The 26,263-nt window shown below is 36.6% G+C and overlaps 1 protein-coding gene across 9 annotated transcripts in view; it reads right to left on the bottom strand.

The window, feature by feature from the left end:
• Nucleotides 1-26,263, bottom strand: part of DYRK1A (dual specificity tyrosine phosphorylation regulated kinase 1A) — a 153,405-nt gene that overhangs the window by 12,312 nt on the left and 114,830 nt on the right. For 7 of the 9 annotated variants that reach the window (XM_030914226.1, XM_030914223.1, XM_030914228.1 and 4 more), the window contains 6 exons: nt 23,348-23,467; nt 21,198-21,386; nt 16,495-16,642; nt 12,366-12,652; nt 9,672-9,818; nt 7,219-7,359 (listed from right to left, as the gene is read on the bottom strand). In XM_030914226.1, the coding sequence (XP_030770086.1) occupies nt 7,219-7,359; nt 9,672-9,818; nt 12,366-12,652; nt 16,495-16,642; nt 21,198-21,386; nt 23,348-23,467 (1,032 nt within the window). The remainder of the gene's footprint in view (nt 1-7,218; nt 7,360-9,671; nt 9,819-12,365; nt 12,653-16,494; nt 16,643-21,197; nt 21,387-23,347; nt 23,468-26,263) is intronic. The other 2 variants (XM_030914230.1, XM_030914227.1) reach the window with 1 other exon arrangement.

Raw genomic sequence — 26,263 nt, 5'->3', positions numbered from 1 at the left:
TAGAGATCAACCCACAGGTCCAAGAAACTCAGTGAACTCCCAGGAGAATAAATACAAAGAAAATCATATGTAGGTAAATAGCCAAACTGTAGAAATCAAACAAAGAGAAAACATTAAAATCAGCCAGAGGGAAAAGGGGGAAATATTATATGCAGGGGAATAATGCTAAGAATAATCACTGACTTCTCTACAGAAACAGTGTAATCCAGAAAAAAAGTCAATATACCTGGAAGCAATATCATAACATCTTTTTCTTTTGCTGAAAGAAGTTAATCTATAATTCTATATTCACTGAAAATATCTTCCAAAAAATAAAGGTAAACAAATATTTTCAGATCAACACCTGTTGACAGAATTAATCAGGATAACTTATTCATTATAAAATAAAAGTTAAAGGAAGATCTTGAGGCTAAAGAAATAATACCAGATGGAAGCTAGGAATTGCAAAAAGTAATGAACACCAGAAAAGAGCAAATATAAGGATAAATACAAAAGATCTATTATCCTTATTTTATGTGCTTTTAAATTTCTTTTGTGTGTTTAAATCTATTTTTTATTTAAACAGCCAATAATGTGTTGTGAGGTGTAACATGCAAAAGTAATACAAGTGCACAAGAGGTAGACAGAATCACATGGTTATCACACTGTTTACCAAGCAATATATTATTATTTGAAGGTAAACTAATGTCAATGGTGCATATTATAAAAGGAACACTAAATATGACACATAGAGGAATAAGTAAAAAATCAATATGGGAGATAAAATAAAATGCCCAAAGTATTCAACAAACCTCCCCACAAAAGGCAGGAAAGAAGGAACAGGAAACAACGAACAGGAAAGAAAAACAGAACGCAAGTAAGATGACCGTCTTAAACCAAAACTCTCAATAATGGGTTAACCACTATCAGACTAGATTAAAAAACGACCTGACCATACATTGCACACAACACAAAAATAATTCTGTAAATATAAAGGTATGCACAGGTTTACAGTAAAAGAGTAAAAGTGTGTGTGTGTGTGTGTGTGTATACACATGTTGCATACTTTTCTTCATATCTTTTTTATCTACACACACACAGACACACACCATGAAAATACCAAGAATAAGAATACTGGTAAGACTACAGTAGTAATATCAGACAAAGCAAACTTAAAGACAAACATTACTAGAGACAAAGAGGGGCATTTCAGGATGATAAAAGGGTCAATTTATCAATAAGTCATAACAAAATCAAACATGCATACGCCTATTAACAAAGCTTCAAAAACCATAAAGCAATGTTACAAAGGAGTCTAAGACAAATCCAAACTTATCAATAAGACTCCTCTCTCAATTACTGACAGAATATACACATACACAAAGATATAAAAGATATGAAGAAAAATATAAAACAATTTCATCTACATTGATAGTTGGAGACCACTACACCAAACACACACAAAATACAATTCTTATCAAGCACACATAAAACATTCACAAAGACACATTAGATGCTAGGCCATAAAACAAGTCTCAGTTTTAAAGGACTGAAATCACGTTCTGTGACCAAACTGCTACCAAACTAGAAATCAGTAAGATATCTAGAAAATCCTTAAATATTTTGAAATTATGTAACAAAATTCTAAATAATCACAGGTTAAAGAAGAAATCACAAGTTAGAAATATTTCAGAATGACTGTTAAAACATAAAAAAAGCGGCCAGGTGTAGTGGCTCATGCCTGTAATCCCAGCACTTTGGGAGGACAAGGCAGGTAGATCATGAGGTTAAGAGATTGAGACCATCCTGGTCATATGGTGAAACTCTGCCTCTACTAAAAATACAAAAATTAGCTGGGTATGTGTAGTCCCAGCTACTTGGGAGGCTGAGACAGGAGAGTTGCTTGAACCTGGGAGGCGGAGGTTGAAGTGAGCCAAGATTGCACCACTGCACTCCAGCCTGGCAACAGAGCGAGACACCGTCTCCAAAAAAAAGGAAAAAGAAAACAAAAAAGAAAAACCAACAACAAAAACATACAAAAAGCTGCAGAATGCAGCTAAAGCAGTGCTTAGAGGGAAATTCATACCATTGAATTCTATAGTAGCAAAAAGGCTTAAAAATCAATGATCTAGTTTCCACCTTTAAGAAGCAAGAAAAGGAGTAAATTCAACCCAAGTACATGGACATAATGAAGAGCAAAAAAAAACAGAAACTAGATCAAGAATAGAAAAAGAGGCCGGGCACAGTGGCTCACACCTGTAATCCCAGCACTGTGGGAGGCCGAGGCAGGCAGATCACAAGGTCAGGAGATCGAGACCATCCTGGCTAACACAGTGAAATCCCATCTCTACTAAAAATACAAAAAATTAGCCAGGTGTGGTGGCGGACGCCTGTAGTCCCAGCTACTCAGGAGGCTGACGCAGAAGAATGGCGTGAACCCGGGAGGCAGAACTTGCAGTGATCTGAGATTGCGCACCACTGCACTCCAGACTGGGTAAGAAAGCGAGACTCCGTCTCAAAAAAAAAAAAAAAAAAGAATAGAAAAAGAAAAAAAAAAGAAATTAACAAAGTCAAAAGCTGGTTGTCGGAAAGGATTAATAAACTTGATGAACGCTGAGCAAGACTACTTGGGGAAAAAACAGAAAGTACAAACGGCCAATATCAGGAATAAAAGAGAGACTTAGCAATTTAAAAAAAACAAACAAACAAACAAAAAAAAACAAAAAAAAAAACTATCACTATAGATTCTCTAGATATTAAAAAAAAAAAAGTAAAATATTACTGATAATTTTATGCCAACAAATTCAACAATTTAGGTGAGAAAGAAAAGCTTCTTGAAAGATACAACTTACCAAAACCAACTTAAAAAATTTGGATAACCGTATTTTTAACAAAAAACATAAATTATAATGAAATAACCTTGTAACAAAAAATGCCCCAGGTTCTGATGGTTTCATCAATGACCTCTACTAAACATTACAAAAGAAATAATGTCAACCAATCATATGCAAATTTTCTCAGAAAAATCAAGAAAAAATATTTCCTAATAGTTTTACAATTCCAGTATAACCCTAAAATCAAACCCTAATGATGGTATTATTAACAAAATTTTAGACAAATATCCACTAATGACATAGAAACAAAATTCCTTACCAAAAGATTAGCAAACTGAACTGAGCAATATATATAAGAGAACAGTATATCAAGGCCAAGTGTAGTTTATCATAGGGTGGGGCTTAACATTCAAAAAATTAATGTATTTTACCACAAAACAGGAGAAAAATCATATGACGATCCCTATAGATGCAGAAAAAACATGACAATATTCAAAACCCACTCATGATATTAAAAAAGCAAAAAAGACATACAATTGAAAAAATAAAACTGTCTTCATTCATGGAGCATAAGATTGTTTAAAGTAGAAAGCCCTATCAAATTTCAACAACGAAAATACATTCATTCCTCAGTATATGCAGGGGGTTGGTTCCAGGACCCCCCACCAATATACTAAAATTCACACATACTCAAGCTCCACAAGGAGGCTGTGTGGAACCCACATACGTGAAAAGTTCGCCCTCATACACAGGTTTCACATCCAAGGAATACTGTATTTTTGATCCACATTTGACTGCAGATGTGGAACCCTCAGATACAGAGGACTGACTGTATTTGTTGGAAAAAAATCTGCATACAAGTGGACCTGTGTGGTTCACACCTTATTGTTCAAGGGTTATCTGTACTAGAATAGGTGAATTTAGCAAGGTCTTAGGATACAAAAATCAGCTGCATGTCTATATACCAAAAATGAAAAATTATGAAATTACACATTTTAAATGTCATTTAAAATAGCATCTAAAAAGTTAGAAACTTAGGAATAAAGTGAACAAAATATGTAAGACTTCTGCATTAAAAACTATAAAACACTGCTGAGAGATTTTAAGCCCTAAATAAATGGAGAGATAACCCATCTTTATAGAGTGGAAGACTTAATATTGTTAAGATGTCCATTTTCCTGATGGAAACCCCAATTGCAACCCAAATCAAAATGCTAGCATGATTTTTTGGTAGAAATTTACAAGCTGATTCTAAAATTCATGTGTGAATAGAAAGGACCTAGAATTAAAAACATATCAATAGGGTAAAACAATTGCTTTCAGCAAATGCTACTGTAACTATGAGGCAAGCATATGGAAGAAAACGCATTTCAACCCCTTCACCCTGTTCCACACTCAAAAATTAATTCAAGATGGACCACAGAATCTTAACTGTAAGAGGCAGATTAAAAAAAAAAAAAAAAAAAACTTTTAGAAGAAAACAGAAGAGTATCTTCACAAACTTGGAGATGGCGAAGATTTCTCAGGATAAAAAAAAGAACCAAAAAAAAAAAGTTGACAAATACAACTTCATCAATATTAAAACTTCCTATTCATCAAAAGACACCATATTAAGAAAGGAACAGGCAAGCCACAGTCTAGGGAAATACACTGACATATATGTGACAAAAAACTTAATGACAAAGGACTACTCAGTCATTAAACAACTCAGTAACACAAGCAAAAGATGGGAAAGACCTGTGACAAAGAAGGTACATGAAAGGCTAATAAGCATACGAAAAGGTGGCATCATTAGCCACGAAGAAATGCAGACGCAAACCATTCCATATCCACTCGAGAATGGCTAAAATCCAATAGACAAACTATATAAAAAGGTGAGGATGTCATGCAACTGGAACCCTCATATATCATGGGAATATAAAATAAAACAACTTTGGAGAACTGGTGTTTTCTTGTGAAGTTAAACACATACCCTATGACCTGGCAATTCTACTCTTAGATTGTGCTGTCAGAGAAACGAAAACATACGTATGAAAAATGTTCTCAGTAGCCTTATTCATAACAGTCCCAAACTGGGAACAAACCAAATGACCACTGACAGATGAATATAAATTATGGCATGTTCATTCAAGGAAATATCTTGAAGCAATAAAAAAAACTTCCTAAGACATTCAATATTGATGAATTTCCAAAAGCAATACATTTATTGAGTGAAGAAAACCCAAAACTAAACAATAAATACTATAAGGCTCCATTTATACTAAGTTTGCCAATGAAAAAGCAAAGCTAGTCTTTGATGACAGAAATCAGAAAGCAATGGGATAACAGAAAAGGGTCACAAGAGGATTTGGGGTGATAGAAGTCTTTCATATTGGTGTAGATGGGGGGGCATTGCTGTACATAAAGGTGAAAATAAACTCAATACTTAAAATCTGTGTATCTTACAATATATAAACTGTACTTCAAAAAACAGCATCATTTATTGTCTTCTTCACTCTCCACCTCCATCAAGAAAAAACTATATAGTATTTATTATTGGAAAACCCTAATATGGGGCTTTTGAAATGTAAAATGAGAAATTAAAAGTAAAAATAAAATCAGTAAACAAACCACAAAGAAGACAGCCAATGAAAGTATATGCACATCTATTTGTATCTCTGGTGAAAATTCTTAGTGTACCATTTGTAATGTAATAATTTGATAATGAATTTTTCTGTTGCAAAATTTATCTCTTAAAAGCAAAATAATTATTTCATGTTTTTAAAAATTAAGTTGCTTACATTAATTGCTAAGTGTGACTAAAAGAAATCTCATAAAAATCTACTTAATTTACATGTATTAAATGTATGTTATCTACTTCCAATTTTAAAAGGGAAAAGACAATCTACTCATTTCTGAAATGCCCCCACCCCAAATAACTAAAAATAATACCTATAGATCAATTTGAAAGAAATGATAGGTCACTGTGGTTTTTGTAAGGCAGAGATTTAAGAGATGGAATGGGATGTTTTATTGAGAAAAAAATAGCAGAAGCAAAATATAAATAAATCTGAAATGGAGAATGCAGCAGTCTGCATCACAGAGAGAGACAACATAAAAAAGATTTAATTTCCTCTCCATGCTAATTCAAACTGGTAGGAACTCCTTTAAATGCTGGTGAAGCTAGTAAGGATTCCCAGGCTAAGTTCTGGTTATATGGAAAATGGGCCATGATTAATGAGCTATGTGGATAAAGAAAAAACAAGGGCCCAGGAGGTCTCAATAGCATTTTCCATCCTTTCCTCATGGGGAACAGGCATAATTTAGCAGCTGGAAACTGCACTGCCTACAGCTTTAGTGAATATAGCAGAACACAATAACTTACACATCAGTTCTGAAAGATACAATTACATATGTGCTTCTAAATATTCTAAAGAAAATAATCTGGTATTAAAAGTTATGACTCCGCAGCTATGTGGAAGTAAATTAAAGCAGTCAACCACCATCACCTTCAGTTTGCTGAAAATGACACCTGGTGGCAGTGTCGCTAAAATACAATGCAAAATAATAACTGAAACAAAAATAAACTCTTAAATGTTATAAATCCAAAACTTCGATCACAAGGTGACTTCTTTGGTACGTGTGTGTGTGGGGGGGGGGGGTCATATTCAATCACATACTTATAAATTACATTCATTCAATACTATGACCAAACTAAATTACAAAACATGATTATTTACAGATCTATAAAACAAAAGTAAAAAATCAAGATGCAAAATTGGCATCATTTACTCTATTAAATTGACATAATTTAGGTATCTTTTTAAAAGTCCTCAGATAAAAGAACATTACTAAAACAAACCTAATGTTTTAAAAACCTCACTTTCAAAGATTTTGAAGATGTGAAATTTTTGCTATCCAAGTCATTGAGCTAGGAATCTGAAGTCTATCAAAGGACTATCTAGTTAGTTAATATCCTTAGAAAAAAAATCATACTACTTAAGCCAAAAATCATCTTCTGACATAATTTACCAACTGAACTTAAAGAAAAATCATTTACACCAATTGTGACTTCTGTTCACAGCTGCAGTATTAACTCACTACATGCCCGAGCTGTGAGAAACAAAGGTCAAACTTACTAATTCTTCTGTTGAAACAAAGTATGGTGATGTGATCAGCTGCCTCAAAATGCAGGCACACAGTTTTTAATATGAAGTTTTAAAGATAACTCTGACCATTAATCAAACACTGGTCCATACCTGATAGTTCGGTCAAACTATACTCAACTTCTGAACAAAGTATCTATGTAAGGTATCAATAAAATCATTGACTGAAACACTGATTTCAAGTAAATGCAAAATGAGCTATAAAAAGACAGGTATGATAAATTTAACAAAGGCTCAAAACAGATATATCCTTATTTTACCCGTTTTCCATCTTTGGTCTTCTTTAAGTTCCAAGTGCCATCTGGCAACTTCTCAAAGAACTTTCTTGCTTTTGGTGCTTGGTCAAGAATATGAGCAGGTGGAATACCCAGAACTTCCACTATTTTATTCATCTGATCTACCTGTATTAAAAATAAAAACAATAAAACCTATCATTTCTACTGTACATCTACTCCTGCTCATCAAGTCATTCATTCATTAATAAACTGCACACCTCCTATGTGTCAGGCACTCCTCTAGACATCCAGCATACAGCAATGAACAAACACAAGAAAAGCCCTACCTTCTTTGATACCCCACAGAAGGGAATACCCCACAGAAGGGAAGATAGTCAATTAACAAACATATTATGTCAGGTAGCCATGGATACAATGTTGAACAGTAAGGAAAGATAAGAGGAAGTTTTAAAGTTTCCGTTCTTGGGGAATTTTATTTAAAATTTTTTTTATTTACTTATTTTTGAGACAAGGTCTCGTTCTGTCACCCAGGCTGGAGTGCAGTGGTGCAATCACAGCTCACTGCAGCCTTGACCTCCTCCCAGGCTCAAGTGATCCTCCCACCTCAGCCTCCTGAGTGGCTGGGACTTACAGGCATGCACCACCATGACTGGCTATTTTTCTCTTTAGATGGAGTCTCGCTCTATCACCCAAGCTGAAGCGTGGTGGCGCAATCTCAGCTCACAGCAATCTCCACCTCCCAGGTTCAAGCAATTCTCCTGCCTCAGCCTCCCAAGTAACTGGGATTTCAGGGATGCGACACCAGGCTAGGCTAATTTTTGTATTTTTAGTAGAGACGGGGTTTCACCATGTTGGCCGGGCCGGTCTCGAATTCCTGACCTCAAGTGATCTGCCCACCTCAGCCTCCCAAAGTGCTGTGATTACAGGCATAAGCCACTGCACCCAGCCGTATCAATAAATAATTAAATACATGATGTCAGATGCTGGCTAAGAACTATGGGATGAGAAGGGGTACTGCAACCATAAGTGGGGTATATGGTTTCACCGAGAACGTGACATCAGAGCAAACACTAACATCAGCAAGGGACTAGCTCGGAAAGAGAATTTTAGGCACAGGAAGGAAGAAATGCAAAGGGCTGAGTATGGGCCCGTGGCTGGCATTTTCAAGGGACCACAGAGAAAGCTGTGTGTGGACCACAGAGTGAGGGGAGAAGGAGAGACCAGGTCGTGGTGAGAGAACTGGCATCAGAGGGAGCAGGAATCTGTGAGCTACTCAAAGGACCTCGGCCTTTACAGTGAGTAACAGCAAAGTTTTTCAAATATTGTTTAAGCCCAAAAAAGATACTAATTTACAAAGTAAGATTTATACTAAAACAAAAACAAACTATGACAGTTACTATCAAAGAGTAGCTCACCAGTTCAAGATAAAATGAATTAAAAGGGGCCGGGCACAGTGGCTCATGCCTGTAATAAGCACTTTGGGAGGCTGAAGCAGGCAGACCACTTCAGGTCAGGAGTTTGAGAGCAGCTCCTGCTGCTCTCATGGTGAAACATCATCTCTAGTAAAAATACAAAAAATTAGCCAGGCATGGTGGCGCTGCCTGTTAATTCCAGTTACTCGAGAGACATGATTGCGCCACTATACTCCAGCCTGGGCAACAGAGCAAGACTCCATCTCCAAAAAAAAAAATTAAAAGGAAGGATGGAAGAGACAAGTTTCTGACACCACCTATTAACAGCTGCATAATCTGGTACAAGTCATGAATGCCTTTGGCCTTTCTCTTCTCACTTATAAATAGACTGATCAAGATCTGCAATGGTCGATTTTTCTTTTAAAAAACAAACAAAACCCCACAGGTGAATAGTTTTTAAAAACAATGAAAGCCCGATTTCTCTGACTGCAGGGAGGTATGGCCTGTCCCTGCCCTCCCATTCACTGCCTCTGACCTTCAAAAATCTTCCAGAACACAGACGGAAAACCTGTGGAATATAGAATTGCACGCAGTCTCTGTAGCCCGACAATTCTATAATCTAGTTTACTCTACATTATTCAGACTGAGTATCCACCAGTCCTACTGCCCATTACCTCTTCAACTCCAAATCATAATCTCAAAATTTAGAGTGATGTTTGTATCTCTGCAGGACAGCCGTCATTCCTTATCATCTTTAAGCTTTCTGTTACTGTATTTAAAACCTGTAAAATGTATGCCAAAATACTTAACACTTTCTAATCTAACACTTTCTAACTGTTCTCCTTCATGAGTAGATTAAAATATCCTACTCCTATCTCATAATTCTAAACTTTACATTATATGACAACTGACAAATATGAAAAAATAGGTATATTGAAACTGACCTCACATTTGAATGATTAAATAGACATCTTTGCCTAAACACAACTTTTAAATTACACTGTCATAGATGAAAGACAAAAAGAAATTATGAAAACAGAATTTGTAAAGCAATACATCATTTACCTCATTGGCACCACTGAACAGAGGTTCTCCAGTGTGCATTTCAACCAAAATACACCCGAGGGACCACATATCAATGGCAAGGTCATAAGGCATTCCCAGTAGCACCTCTGGAGACCGATAAAAGCGACTCTGAATATACTGGTATATCTGAAATACATTTCAAAATAGTATTACTTCAATTGCTTAAAACTGTAGTCAGCATTGGATTAAAAACATTGACGTGATATTAACAGAAAAGAATTGGCTAACTCCTGAATTAGGGTTCCATTGACTAATTTCAACATTAGACTATGAAAATGGCTTAAAGAACTAAACATTTCTAGGGACTGGTTAATCTGATTGTGAAATGCGTCATATGTAAAGATTCAAGCCCTTTCATTTACTCTAATCCTACCTAGTCATCATGATATTTCTTAAAACAATTATGCCTCACTAGAAAAAAAAACAAACACTATTGAAAGTAATTTATTTCCCTAATAATTATTTCCTCCTACTATGGCTGGCACTTAGTTTACCACTATTTTAACAACTAAATTGTATTTAAATTAACCTAAACAATGTATTTCTCAGCATTAAAAGTCAAGTAACTTCAATATAATGTAACTTAAAATTCAGACACTTGTACTCTTGCTGTCTCACAGATAAATCCCAGAAACACTACCACATAAAGATTCAATTGAGAGCTGTCTCTGATCAATAGCTTCTTCTCTCTTCTCTCTCTACCTCCATCCAAGACTTCTTACAGAGACACAATCCTGACATGGACTATTTTCAATGAAGTAATGTGAGGATCTCTTCAGAGACCAATTTGTTTTGCTTATTGAAAGGGGGAAAGAAAGAAAATCCTCCTAACTAAATTTCCTAACTTAACACCCAAACCATGCAGCCAGAAAGCTCATGAAATTTTGTGGTTCCCACTGAAACCTCCAGCCAAGTCTTCAAGAACAATCTCAGGCCTCCATAGACAGGTCAACCAACCTTAAGGAACTATGAGAAGAAAGTCTAATTTAAAAGAACTGGGAAGAAGTACTGCATTTCCAAGGTTTTTATAAGCCAATACCACTGTCAATTCCCTAGGCCCAAACACTCACCACTCCTGAGACTTTTATTTCACAGCTTATGTCAGGAACTTTGTCACCTCCCTATCTAATTTGTTTAAAGCAGTTGCTTTCCCCAAAACACATTTGCCCTACCACCTTCTGATTCTAATCCAATAGATCTAGGGGCAGGGACATGGCAGGTCTATTTTAGAAATAACTTCCCGTGTGATGCCAATGAACTTGAATAATTAAAAACTTATTATAGGGATAATTGGCTTATTTTGGCTAGACAGAAATAATAATGTTTAATATTAGGACAAAATATATAATTCGGCTTAAATAGGGGAAAAACTTCCCAACTCTATAATCTATTCAAACTACTCTCAAGATGGGCATGTATTTTTCATTCACAATACACTCTATCCCATATAAACTACGAGCATCTCTCGATTTTTTGAAGGCATCTAAAACTGCAAACTTTGGTCCCTACTCCAATTTTTAAAAATTACTTCAACACTCGATAGCATCACTGCCATAAGAGAAGTTGCAGAAAATAACAAAAAGACAGTCCTATTAACTGGCTATAAATCCTTATGATTAATCTGTTAGAGTTAAAGCCTGGACAAAAGTAGGACAGGACAGAAAATTTCACTAATTTGGAAAAATAAGAAACAGAAAGTCAGTATGAAAAATTAACATCTGTACGTTAGTTGGGTTTCTTTAAAACAGAAGAAATACAGTTTCAATACTTTATAGCAAAAAGAATAGTGTTAAAAATGAGTAAAATATTATCAAATGGTGACACTAATTCCTTTCAAGAGGAGACCCCTATAACTTCTATTTTACACCTAAAACAATGCCGTCAGAGTAGTTTTTATAATGCCGGAAGAATGACAGGAAAAAACTGCTTTCCTAAATCAGCTAAACTTTTCAGCACTACGAACACATCTGTTTTTAGCAGTCTCAAAAAAACCAGCTTGGGTATGTGTCAGAACTTATGTAAATTTTAAGTAAGAGTGGGGAAAAGAAGATAAACTTATCTATCAAAACAAGTACGTCTATCAACTGAGTTTTCTATACTTTAGTACCACGACTAAGGCAAAATTACCTGCATTTTTCTGAACCATCAGTTTTTTAGAAAAATGATTTATCTTGATCCATCTTCAGAGAAGAATTTTACAGCAAAGATTCAATGTTCTAGTACTGAAAAGTCCCAAAATTTATACTAAAACCTTTACTTGAGAAATACAGTTACAAATCCTCTAATATTTAATCATTCCATCTCCTATTCTCTCCCTTAATCTTTTAGCATACATACAATTTTAAATATACCTATTTCAAAAAATCAATGTCTTTTGACTCAAAGTATTGCTATTTGCATTTTAAAAGGTATTTCACCAAAACAGATATCCACACGTTAATTAAGTGCTACATTTTAAAGCTAAATAACCATCCAGTAATTGCCTCTAAATGGTATACACCTTAGTAACATTTCAAATATTAGGTTGGCGAAAAAGAAATTGTGATTTTGCCATTGCAAAAATGGCAACTGCAATGGTAAAAACCACAACTACTTTTGTGCCAACCTAACACCTACACTGTCCTACTTCTATTTAATTCCTATTTAATTCACAAGTTCTGAAATAATACTTACCCTCTGCCCCAACTGACAAGAACTGCCAAAGTCAACGATCTTGATTGCACTGCGTTTGGGGTTACAAAGAAGGATATTTTCAGGTTTTAGATCACAGTGAATGATACTAAGTTCTGGAGTCGCAAGGAAAAGCAGTGCAGTGCACATCTGTTGTGCAAACTTTCGTGTTAGGTTCAAAGAGACCCCTCGGAAATTGGTGTTTCTCAGCAAGTCATAGAGGTTGTAGGAGAGCATTTCAAAAACTAAACAGAGATGGTTTCGAAACATAAAGTGGCGTTTCAAATGCACTGAAAGAGAAAAGTTTCATTTTAAATTACATCTACCAATAAAATGACAGTAACAAACACATGCACTCTCAAATGATCTATAACATTATTACAACATCAAATGCAGAGTTCAGTTAAAGTTTGGAGATCGGTGGCCGGGCGTGGTGGCTCAAGCCTGTAATCCCAGCACTTTGGGAGGCCGAGACGGGCGGATCACAAGGTCAGGAGATCGAGACCATCCTGGCTAACCAGGCGAAACCCCATCTCTACTAAAAAATACAAAAACTAGCCGGGCGAGGTGGCAGGCGCCTGTAGTCCCAGCTACTCGGGAGGCTGAGCCAGGAGAATGGCATAAACCCAAAAAAGGCGGAGCTTGCAGTGAGCCGAGATCCGGCCACTGCACTCCAGTTTGGGCGACAAAGCGAGACTCCGTCTCTTAAAAAAAAAAAAAAAAAACAAACAAACAAACAAAAAAAAAAACAAAATAAAGTTTGGAGATCGGCATTTTGTAGTAACAGCAGTTTTTAATCAGTTAAGAATATCTAAGTTGCTCTTCTGCTGAATTAAACAGGTACAGCATCTGTCAATAAGTGGTACAAGGGAAGCAGTACTACCAAAATGCCTTGTTTCTTTAAAAGTCAGATCTGAAAACACAAGCAGCAAATGGACAAACAGTAGTAAGAATATTTCAGCAATTTTTATCTTCATTTATAAATGAAAGCACTTTTTACTCCCTGAGAGCCCTACCTCACAACTTCCTATGTCTAAGCTCCACCTACTGGGATCTCTGGTTTGTGACAATGCTGTACTTGGCAGCCCTCTGTGTAGACTTTGAAATTTATCTGCCCTGCAGAACTTCAGATTTCACTGGTAATTTTCTGTCACAATTTTCATTGATGGCTTTTTTTTTTTTTTACCCTTTCGGCAAATACAACAAATGTTTGAAAATCATGCTTTGGTAAAAGTATTGGAGGACTTAACTGTGTTTATCAAATTAGTAAATGACAACTCGTGTGTGAGACTGAAGGTTTGGAAAACTTCAAAATAAAGCTCAGCTCCAACAAGAGATGATGAGGAGGCTTGTAAGTGGGGAAACAGCATAGAACACATAGGTCGCTATCACTGTTGACCTTCTAAAAAGGCTGAATAGCTTCAAAGATTGTGCTTTAAGTATTAACACTGACTTCACGTCAGATGACGTTATTCGATAAAGTGCTGTCCCTCCCTGTTAACAGTCTTACATACACCAAACTGAGCACCTGTGACACAACTGCAATGACATAAACTACCCATCTGTCAAGGTTACTTTCATTTGCTTTTATACTATTACAAAATGAGAGGTTTCTCTACAGATCTATCTGGAATAAACTGATAGTAATCAATGTCTGATCACTAAGAACTGCAGATACATTGTGTTTTCCTGGGAGTAGTCCTGGGCTGCCTGCCTCAAAGCAGTGGACATCAATACTGCTTTTAGATCTTTCATGATATAGGTGATCTAAAGTTAGAATAAGTAACACAATAAAAATAACTACATGGCTATAGAGGAGTCTACAGCACAACTCGATACTAAAAATAACAAAGGAATCCTTAAACGTTACCTAAGAATGTAAAGTATCTGTTCTTAGTCACTTCAGTTTATAGGTTTAAAACTAAAAACATAGTTCCATGATACATGCTCACAATCATGGTCCACGTGTGGCTTTTAATCTCCTGGTTAAGCAGGAGCCACAAAATGAATGCAAAAAGTAACTGCGTCAGAATTCTAATGGGATTATAAAAATTCCTTTAAGAAGCTCTGTGATTAGAATGTTCGTCCAATGAAAGATCAACCTACTCAGTTTCACCTGACCTCACAATTCTTTATTCATTTACTTAGTATCTACAATGTGCTGACATTGTCAAAGAAAGCTCAAACAAGCATATCTGTTCAGTCTTTTTAACTGAATTTTGGGGAGAATGGAGGGCTTGGCAGGACTTGGTTGTAGACTTAAACTGAGTTTTAACTAGACCATGGCAGGTACCAAATAATCCAGATAAGAAATTTGGCTACATGGTAAAGTAGTAGATGTTTTTTAAAGTTCAAAGACAAGATGACAAAATTCATCAGAATAAATTACACTCATCTATCTTTTTAAATTAATTTACATCACAAAATATGACTTTCAGATACCTTAAGTTTAAGGTATCAATTCAATTGACATGAACTTGTCTAATCTAAAGTTCTTTTGTTTTCCAAACAGAATCTCAGTTTGAGACATTATGCATTCACCATCTTCTAAAATAAGAATTTGAAAACTCATCCAAAGAGTATCTGTAATAATACAATTAATAAAATGATCATTAATGTCACTTTATTCAAAACAAAATACTAGCATTACACGTAACTGAGTAGCTAACATTTTTTGAGCACTTAACTATATGCCAGCTATGTCTTTTTTAAATAAAGCAGAATTAAAATGTCACAGTAATGCTATCAATATTTTTTCTGCTCCATAAGCAAATACTCAAGTGTGAGGAGAAGGCAGGAGGCATGTTTAGAAATCACTGTGTAAGTCAATCATCCTTAGAATGTCCTTGATGTGCTTCTAAAACCTTGGAATGGAAATGGGTCACCTCATGTAAGTTGTAACTCACAGTGAACAGCAAAGTTTCATTGAGTGTGACAAGAAAGATTTTAAGAATGGTATTATTATGAATTATATCAGTATCCATAAAGAAACTAAGAAAAATTTATACAAACTCATTTTATATTTTAACAATGAGGAGTGAGAGGTATTTCACAAACAAAATCTAATCTAAACAATCTGAAGCTTTCCCTTTTTAAACATCCATTACTTGTTTCTACCTTTTTAAGGGGGGACCAAAGAACCATAATGTTTTCTTAAAAGAATCTGTTAAATAAAACTCAGCCTTACGTGTATCAAGTCAGCATTTCTGAACACAAGTGACTATGGATCTGTGCTGATCTTAAGGTCTGTATCTTCGATTGATGGCATCTTATATGAATACTTAACAGGTTTTTCCTTGATGGTACATGAAATGATGGTGTCTTACAATCACTGACATATTAGATTTGATTAAAAATACTATGAAAGTGTATTAGAAGATGTCTTGTCCATGTATCAATTGGCCCTAGACTTCAGTATTTTCATAATTCTTCTGTCTCCTGTTTCTGTTTTCAGAAGGAAGACCATGTAAGAATGAAACAGACTTTGGAGTGAGGCAGAAGTACTGTAGTTTCCGATCCTAGCTGCAGAGCCCTATGACCCTGGGTATGCGGCTTCTTATACAAACCAACTGTACCATCTTCCTTAAAAGACTGCTATAAATTATTACAGATGATGGAAGAAAAGCATAAGGAATGTGGTGGAAATTCAATAAGCAGCGGCTATTATCTCTTTTCTGTAGTCGTAAATCTAATAGCTTCTTATGCTGCCAAGCTGATGAAGAGACTGGAGAGGAGCCTGAGATCTTGCTGCAGATGTCCCAAAAATGGTTCCGCAACCACTAACAACATACTAGCTCACAACTAGTTTCTGAGCTAGATTAGAAATGGTTAAAGTTACTAGATAAATATGCATCATTAGCAAACAAATGGTACCAGTAAGCTGCAAATCAAAAAACACACACTACTCTCATTTTCTTCCACATGGTACGCTACCTGGACGGCACATTCCCCAAGAGTTAGACTATTACTACCAGATCAAGTCACTTATATAAATCTTGCTGTCCAACAGAAAAAAACAAATTTTTAATCAACCACTTTAAAATAAAATCAAAACATTTTGATAAAAAAGAACCATTAACTCAATGTTGTGGTCTGGCTTGGGGCACACTGCACTGTTTGCCTGTTTGTTTACCTATGTAGTACTTCATTTCAGTGTCATGTTTGTTCATGAGCTCAAGAAGTCGCACTTCTATCTGCGCTTGATTCAGAAAAGCCTTCTTGTTCTTTATTATTTTAATGGCAACCCATTCTTGCTCCACACGATCATATGCCTTTACAACCTAAAAGAGAAGATGATTCTCTATTTCATTAATTGCAACAATTTCACAATATTTATAATTCACCTTAATTATAACATTTACCTAATTCTCAACTATACATTTTTATAATTATCATTTTTCTGACCTCCCTAAGTAGAAGAGATCCTATTTCTATTCAATATATATCCATTTATTACATAGTAACTTTAAATCAATCTTTTTAAATTGAATTTCTTTTTGCATTTGTACAGTATTTCTAAATATCCACAAAACAGATAATTTTCTTAATAACATTAGATTAACTATTTTCCTCCTTCAGAAATAAATTATGAATCTTGACAACTGCTTAGGTTTTATCTTTCTTACTAAATAACACTATAAAACAACTCACCGAACTATTCTTTTAATGAGTGAAACCTGAACCCTAAGAATATTTATGAAATATTTTAAAGTTTATCTGCACAAGGCTTCAAATAACTTTCTAACTTCCAATTCGATTTTCATACATAAAAACCTAAGTATATAAAAGAAAAATCAGTTTCAACTAAAAAAAAAAAAATCAAACACAAATCACCAGTAAAGTTCCACAATGCAACAAATGCTGTAACTGGGGGATTATGATAGTTTTAAAATGAGAATCACTGCTAAGGAAACCACAGAGTTCATGATCACACATCACCATGCGCACCTCTCACCTGAAATGTGACTCATCTAAAATGAGGTACATACTACTATGAAAGATTTACATAAACATTACAAAATCAATATATAAGTAAAAGAAAACATTACCTCTTATTACCAGTGACAACCATTACAACTAATAGAAGTTACATTTATATTATACATTGTCTGAAAAAGTAATTCTTTTAGATACATTTTCTAGCACATTCAAATAAGTCTGGGGATGGGGAAGGAACTCCAAATGATTCCAAGGTGCAGGATAAAATCATAAGGTCAGGAGGAGGATGGAATGTATGTTCTCAGATCTTCATCAGTCAAGGCTAAATCTACTGTGACAGATTCTGAGTGGCTCAACCGAAATCAAACTTGGAATAAAAAATGCACTAATCTCTGGTTTCACTTAATTCTAAAAGACACTATCTGTGGTCTTTTATAACAGAGGCTACCCTTGTAAACATGTGACTAAGTGGTTCTGATATGCTTCTGTTTCACTGGATGTACTGACTGCACTAAGAGTTGCAGTTCAGTGCCCAGATCCTGATGAGCTGCACGACAAAGGACACTCATGGGGGCCTGAGCATCTACTGACCTGCCAAACAGTTAACGGGTTAACTGACAGTTTTTGAACATGAACTACAAATTCAGTAAGGTGTTCTTATTTTTTTTTCTTTTACATCAATGCCTAAAGAATTTAACTGGTCTGGAGCCCAGACATCAGTAATTTTTCAGGTAAGCTCCCCAAGAAATTTAAATACACAATCAGGCTTGATAAGCATTGGCTACGGAAATGGAGAAATCCCTTATTTGACAATAACCTGACACAGAATGTGGAGAAAGTCTGACCAAGTCTATACAGAAGATATTACTCTGGTGAGGGACAGGACCTGAACTTCAACGTGGACACTGCACAACTCCTCAGCCCAAGAGTTTGGGCAGTATCAGTCTGCCCTGGGAAAAAGGAGTTCAATGTCAAATGGGCCTCTGTCATCACAGGGTTCTGTGCTCACTTCTTCTGTGGAATCTGAGTGTGAGAAAAACTAAGGTGAAGGGGAGAAGAAAAAGGTAACTATGAGCACAAAGACTGAATCATCAGGAGCAAATCAGCTTAGAGAGCAGCCTGTATGGCCAAAATTTGCATGGTAGATGTCAGGAAAGTTAGAAAGTAACCTATTAGGCCCAGTGCAATGGCTCATGCCTGTAATGCCAACACTTTGGGAGGCCAAGGCGGATGGATCACCTGAGGTCAGGAGTTCGAGACCAGCCTGGCCAACACTGGTGAAATCCCATCGCTACTAAAAATACAAAAATTAGCCAGGCATGGTAGGGGGCACCTGCAATCCCAGCTACACAAGAGGCTGAGGCAGGAGAATCACTTGAACCCAGAAGGTGGAGGTTGCAGTGAGCCAAGATCGCACCACTGCACTCCAGCCTGGGCGACAAAAGCAAAACTCCATCTCAAAAAATAAAAAAATAAAAAAAAAAGTGACCTCTTAAGTGCAACTGCCCAAACGTCAGTGAAGTTTTCATGGCAGAGGTAGCAGTGTCTAGGTCTAGGGCAGCAGTCCACAACCTTCTGGGCATCAGGGACCAGTTTTGTGGAAAACAATTTTTTCACAGCCTGGGTAGGGGTGAGGTGGATGGTCTGGTGATCAAACTGTTCCACCTCAGATCATCAGGCATTAGATTTTCATAAGGAGTATGCAATCTAGATCGCTCGCATGCACAGTTCACAATAGGGTTTGAACTCCACTGAGAATCTAACGCTGCTGATCCGAGAGGGCGGAGCTCAGGCGGTAACGCTTGCTGGCCCACTGCTTACCTCCTGCTGTGTAGCCTGGTTGGGAACCAGCAGAGGGTGTTCACACCCTTAGTTAAGGACTGGGCCTCACAAATGCCTTTCCTTAAGAGACTGACAGAGAAGCTGCTTCGTACTGACAAACAGGAATACCTTAATCAAGAGGGACCCCCCAGGCCCTGTGTGGTGGCTCAGGCCTATAATCCCAGCACTGTGGGAAGCTGAGATGGGAGGACTGCTTGAGCCCACGAGTTCAAGACCAGCCTGGGCAACACAGTGAAACCCAGCCTCCACAAAAAACAACAAATTAACCAGGCATGGTGGCACGTGCCTGTAGTCCCAGCTACTCTAGAGGCCGAAGTAGGAGGATCACTTGAGACCAGGAGGTCGAGGCAGTGAACCATGATCACTACTCTACTGCGCTTCTGCCAGGGTGATATAGCGAGACCCTGTCTCCATAAAAAAAAAAGAATTCCCAAACCACTGAAAAACCCCTCAGAAGAAAAAGAGGTTATAATTCAAGGAAAAGGTCCCTGGATTATGTGTAGTTACCAAAATTCTTTCAAATCATGGGAAGAAGACATATACACGTGACATCAGGGACTGATAGGGCCACATTGGAGTGACACAGGTCTAATAAAAATGTTCATATTTCCTTACACATTTATTTTTCTGGATTTAGACCTGTGGCTGCTAATGACATACAGTACATTTTCTGTTTTAAGCATGATGGCTTTTTCCTCACAGGTTAAAAAGGAGCATATATTTTGCTTTCTCTCAGGGCAGGAACAGAGAAGTAAGCACATGCAGGTTCCATAGTTTAAGAAAACAAACAAACAAAAAAAACAACAAAAGGCAATTCAGGAAAAGTCATTTTGATTCCCATTCTATCCTCATCACTGAAAAATCAGAAGATGTATTTGGACTGCTTAATAACCATCTCATTCCACAAGGGTTGCAAGGCAGAAGACTGGGATTATCGGCAAATCACACCTCAAACAAAACAGAGTTCTGTGACTCAATGTGATAGAAGGACTTACAACTGGGAGCAGCTGGGGCATCACAGCCAGAGATTTCCCAATTTTTTTTTTTTTTTTAAATAAACAGAGACAAGGTCTCGCTATGTTGTCCAGGCTGGTCTGGAACTCCTAGGCTCAGGTGATCCTTCTGCTTCAGCCTCCCAAAGTACTGGGATTATAGGTGTGAGTCACCACATCTGACCCGAAAAAATCTTTTTAAAAGTACAAGAAGGCCAGGCATGTGGCTCACGCCTGATATCCCAGCACTGTGGGAGTCCAAGGTAAGTGGATTACCTGAGGTCAGGAGTTTGAGACCAGCCTGGTCAACATGGTGAAACCCTGCCTCTACTAAAAATACAAAAATTAGCCAGGTGCAGTGGCACACACCTGTAATCCCAGCTACTTGGGAGGCTGAAGCAGGAGAATCACTTGAACCTGGGAAACGGAAGTTGCACTGAGTCCAGAGTGCACCACTGCACTCCAGCCTGGGTGATAAGAGAGTCTGTTTCTAAATAAATAAATAAAGTACAAGGATACCAAAAACTCTTGGTATCGGTGAGACTGATACAAGAGACTAAAACTGCCTGCCTGCTTAGAGGTCTGGTATAGTTACAACATGAGGTGGAAGAAAAAGCCAGAGAACAACCCCCAGCTTTCCAAAGCCTCCTGAAAAGTGAGTGGACTCCCACTGTGCCACCTGAACATGGTAATTCTTTTCTCTTTGAAGTGGTCTATCAGAGAAGAAGGTAAATATCTCTAGCACAGGTAATTAACGATCATCTACAGACTATACAAGACCCATAACAAAAAGGCAATACTATCTATTAGTGATTTAAATTCACCAGTCATTAGTAAAATGAGTACTTGGTAGCCATAGAAGTTTTTAGAAGTCTAAGGAGTTTTTATTACTGATGCAGTATCACTACCTTTAAAGAATTATGGTCATCCAAATACTTGCACATCCACTGCTGAGCTCTATTTGCCAATATTAAAAGTATACTCTTGAGGAAAGGCTGTAACAACAAGATTCACTAAGAAGTTCTTTCTAATTAATGAAATTCAGAAATTTCCATTAAATTACCTGTCCAAAGGAACCTTTGCCTATCAAGGAGTCGATTTCGTAACGATCCATCCACTTTTCTCCGTTTTTTACAATATAATCATAGTTATCATCATCATAACCATCATTGTAAACCTTCCGTTCCTTCTTATGACTAGAATCGTCTCCCTGGCCCTGTTGGTGTCTTCGCTTCTTTTTTGCATAGTAAACCTGAAACGAGAATACATAGTGTTAACTGTAAAACTTAAATCACTGTGAGGGGAAGGGAATTATCAGTGTATACTGAGACACATCTATTTTCTACAGTTGACATTTGAGTTAGAAAATAACACTGATAAAACCAAGGAAAAAATGTCTACAGTGAAATTCATTATAGTTACACTGTTTATAGACTTTGTAAATAAAAAATGTTACGTGACTTGTCCAAAGTATGCCATTCAAGAAAAGTAAAAGGACCTAGTTTATATTTATTTGTTAAAGTATAATTTATATACAGTGAGGTGGCACGGATCTTAAGAGTTCAACATGAGGAATTTTGACAAAAGTTACCAAATGCCAAACAGCCAAGTAACACTTTCATCTACCTCAAGTTCAAGTTCTCTCATGCCCCCTTTCAGTCAATCCCAACTTCACATTTGGGATATAAATTCCCTCTTCTGTAACTTGCATGTATTTATTTGTATTTGATTTTAAGGCCACGTATTTTTAAAATAAGTTTAAATTTTAGTAAACAAACTGATGTTTTACTAAAATAAATAGGCCCTCTGAGACATGCCCAGTTTTTAAACCTATAAAAATATAACGATTAATGAAAAACAGTTATGGCCCCTTTGCCCCCACTCCCAAAGACCATAAGCCTATGGTTAATCACAGGCTGAGTTATTTTCTTTAACACTGTTTCTAAGACTAGTAAAAAAAATAACAGATGAACTAGGAAATAGTCCAAGTAACTGGTAAACTCACTTTGGTGAAATTATAAATTACACTGCATGGAGTAACATCCAAAAAAGTCTACTTTATAAGGTGGTAAGATGTATTAAAACAAGCTCCAACAAAGCTACTGTTAACAACAGTTTAACTGTAGCTTTGTTAACAATTTATCAGAAAATAAATGGAAATTAATATACTGTTATCAACAATTTATCAGATATAGTCAGATAATCACAAGCGAGTCTGGAACATGATTATAATACATAAATGTGTACAAAATCTAACTCAGAAATGTTTCTCACAGAGTTCATTCTAATTTTATGTTGCCGCACTGCCACTGTAATGTAGTAATACTGGCATTAAATAACATTAAGTTGCTATAAAATTTGCATGTACCTAAGAACATCTTTTCACTTTTCAGCTAAGCAGCTCTAAAGCTGGCAAAGGACAAGCCTTCAACACGAAAGGGTGCAGGGCTCCCACTGGAAGAAGAAAGCAAGCATGGGTTTTTCTCCAGAAATGCTCCTTTAATAATAACTTTGGAGATAGAGTTGAAGCCACAAGGAAATGGCAATCAAGCCAATGGTCCAAGACACCAGAAAAAATTTTGGTGGCAAAACACCAAGTTGTAAGGCAAGCAATTCAAAGTGCTGTGTCTGTTTTTTATCTATTTACTTACAACAAAAAGGCTTCTGGACATCTTATCATAAAAAGATATAGATAAAGGAACACACACAAAAATGTAAAAGACAGTAAAATCACAGAAATATAGATAGATCAAATACACTAGGCCAAATGCCTGTACCTAGGTATTAAACATATTTCAGAGCTTTCTGACACCCATGGCAAAAGTAGAAACAAATATATAAAAATTCAAGCAAAAATTCTAACACATATATACTTTTAGAGTCCTTATTCCCCTTGTTTTGAATAAGAGTTATTATATAAGTAACTCAAATGAAATAAAAAAGAGAAATAAAAATTAAAAAAAGAAATAATATATTAAATACAACCTTAAAAAATCAAGTTATCCACAATTATCTTTATACTTTGCAGTCCTTGTTAATATATATTTTACATAGTTGTAATTATATTATTTCTAAATCATTAGTCTTCATAATAATCATCAATATGACAATTACTAGGAATGAAAAAAGTTTAGGGTAAATAGGTCACAAAATCGCTTTTTTTCTCACTGACGTATTGCAAGATAGATGTTATTATAACAAATCAAGTCTTACCTCATTAATATGCTTGTATGTTTTGATCAAGTCAACAGAAAGTTTTCTCAGGGGAGCAGTTGCTGGGTCACGGAAGGTTTGGGGCATCCGCCTCTGTAACATGACAATATCAGGCATCACCTTAAATAGACAGAAAAGACTAGCACTTTAACTATACTGCACTGATATAAATTACCTCTTCTGTAACCTGCATGTATCTACTACTTTTTAAAAGACATCTACATTAGATGATTATACATCCTCTCTCAAAGTTCCCTTTTATGTGGATTCCAATAAAGACAACTACTAGAACAAATAAATGAAATTAGAAGATAATATGCCCAGCTGCCTGAGGCTTTGATCCTATTCCGCCAAATTTAAAGTGGTAGTATTGCAGACATACCCCAATCTAGGAGACACACAGGATGCTGCCCATGAGGGCTTCTCTACCACACAATTAACCCAAAGAAAATTTTTTTCTGAATTATTCCTAAAACCTGACCAGGTTCACAACTAGCTGACAAAGATAAACCCAGCCCTCAGAGGCAACTTTCAGCTTCCTTAACATAGGATTTCAGGACCCAGCTGGCACCAAAAAAGGAGGCTGGCAGCAGAGCCCCATTCCCTCCAGCTGCTCCTAACAAGAAGAAATTCAGCTCCTAATGCCACCAGACCCAGCTGCCCTCTGACAAACATCTGCCCCTAACCAAGGCTTGCCATCACAGTCCCCCCGTTCCCTGATCCCAACTCATGGCTCTCAACACTTCTGACCTTCAATGAGGGGTTGCATCATGAGCATCCTGCTAGACTGTTTCCACAGCAATTACAACAGAGGACAGAGCGGGGGCATGCACCCCCTCTACACACACACACACAGGAGTGCTGCGGCTAGCATCAATGATCCTGGATTACTGTCCGAGTGCCACTGCTCCAGCAAGTGTCATGCCTCAGTCAAAGGGTTCCCAATGGGGGTTCTTGAAATCAACAGATCCTCAAAACCAATTATTTCCATCAAGGTGGTCACAGCCATCCCCCCTGGCCCATCCTTGTGTTCCTGCCCAACTCTTCTGGACATTTGTGCTGGGAAATGAGCCAGAAGACCCTGACGCAACATCTCTCCAAGGACACTCGGGTCAATCTGAGGGGCAGAGTGACAGTAAACACATCATACTAAGACCTCACAAAAATGTGTGGAGTCATGGTATAATTGTTAACCTAACCCACACCGAAAAAGAGAAGAGGGGAGGGTTGTACCAGTGGGCAGAACAGGAAGCATCACCATCCATGTGGTCTGAAAAGATAAAACTGTTATGGCATTTACCTATGTGTGCTTTATCATGAACCAACATTAACACAGGTTTCTTCTGCATGTATACTCAAACTCTAAACAGTTGTTACCCAGAGGGCAGATTCACCCATTTACTGAAATAACAGAACCTCTTCTCAAGGACCTCTGCTTCTTAAAATTCCAAATAAGGCTGAAGGGGGGAAAAAAACCCTTGGTGATTATAACTATTTGTCTGACAAAAATCATCAGAATTAAGATGATATAACTTATTTAATTTTTCAAATATATAGTCTTACTTTTCTAAACAGTAGGTAATGCTAAGTTCACAGAATATTTTTATACTATTCCTTAAGGACTTAATGCATAAATTTATATGGGTAATAAACATGTTAGTTTTTTTGTGAATGAATGCTGTAAGCATTTAGGGTAATGAAAGGTTTCCCTTAAATGTGTTTCCTTTTTTAAGTTCCCAGCATTGTTTTCATGCAGGTAGTTTATCCCATAATCCCCTTTCTTGGGCCGGTGGAGTACAGCCTAAATGTGAGGTTTCACAAAATCTGAATCAGTGCAATGCTTCATTACCGCTATAATAAAACTTGATAGGAAGTATAAGCCATTGGTAGAGTTAACCGAATAACTTAACAATAAAGTAACAGTAACAGTAGCAGGTGTTTACTGAACGACATGTTTTTAGCATGCATATTTTTACAAGTCTCCCATGTAATCCCCTCAACAATCTCAAGGGAGTTAAATACCATTCCTGTGACCATTTTACACAAGAGAAACCAGTCTCCAATGTTAAAGAACTTGACCAAGGTCCCAGAGCCAGTTAAAGAACAGGAAAATCACCATCCGTGCGGTCTGAAATATTATCATAGTGCAGTTCCTGTAATATTATAGCTGAAGATATCCAGGCCTAACTCCAGGTTCTTAACAAGGACACTCTTGCCAGGAGCTCCCTATCAATGTTACGGCTCTAGTCTACCCTCTTAGCAATCATTTTTAGGCTATTTGTTGGGCAAAGTAATTGAGGTATGCCTAAAATAAACACATACATTTATTAAAATTAGTTACATAAAAAAACTGTGAATGTCTTTAAGTCTTTAACTTGCCAATTTACAATTCCACTGGTATTTCAAACATCTGAAAAAAGAATCAGTGACTACATCCAGGAGTAATGATGCTCACTTAAAAACATCAAAATCACACACAAGTAAAAAAAATTTTTAAACATATAGTACATATACAAAACAGGATATAAACATGAGTTACATGATCAAATTTCTGCACTCCATATGAGTGTGTGCTGTATGCTTAGCATTTCACAACATAATGGTAACCTTTTCTACAACTGCTCAAACTCTGCCCACAAGGCCAAGTTGTTTGTATGTCATGCTTCAAACAACACCCTGTATTGAGACGCTCAAAACACATGGAAAGAACAAATAAATGTCTACAAAGCAAGTAATACTCCTATGCTTTAATTGTGATTTCATGTTAACCAAATTTTTGTTTTGGAACATTGTGATGCCATCAGTACATACCCAGAACTAGAAAGTAGCTTTTCCAAATACCTACTTATACATCTATACTAAGACTCAAGGCCAGAACTAAGCATCTGACACTTTCTCTACTTCCTGCTTCGGCTA

This window comes from Rhinopithecus roxellana, chromosome 13 (assembly GCF_007565055.1).
Source record: "Rhinopithecus roxellana isolate Shanxi Qingling chromosome 13, ASM756505v1, whole genome shotgun sequence".
NCBI classification, from domain to species: domain Eukaryota; kingdom Metazoa; phylum Chordata; class Mammalia; order Primates; family Cercopithecidae; genus Rhinopithecus; species Rhinopithecus roxellana.
The sequence above is the reverse complement of the archived record's forward strand: the minus strand, read 5'-3'. Positions and strand labels throughout refer to the sequence as shown.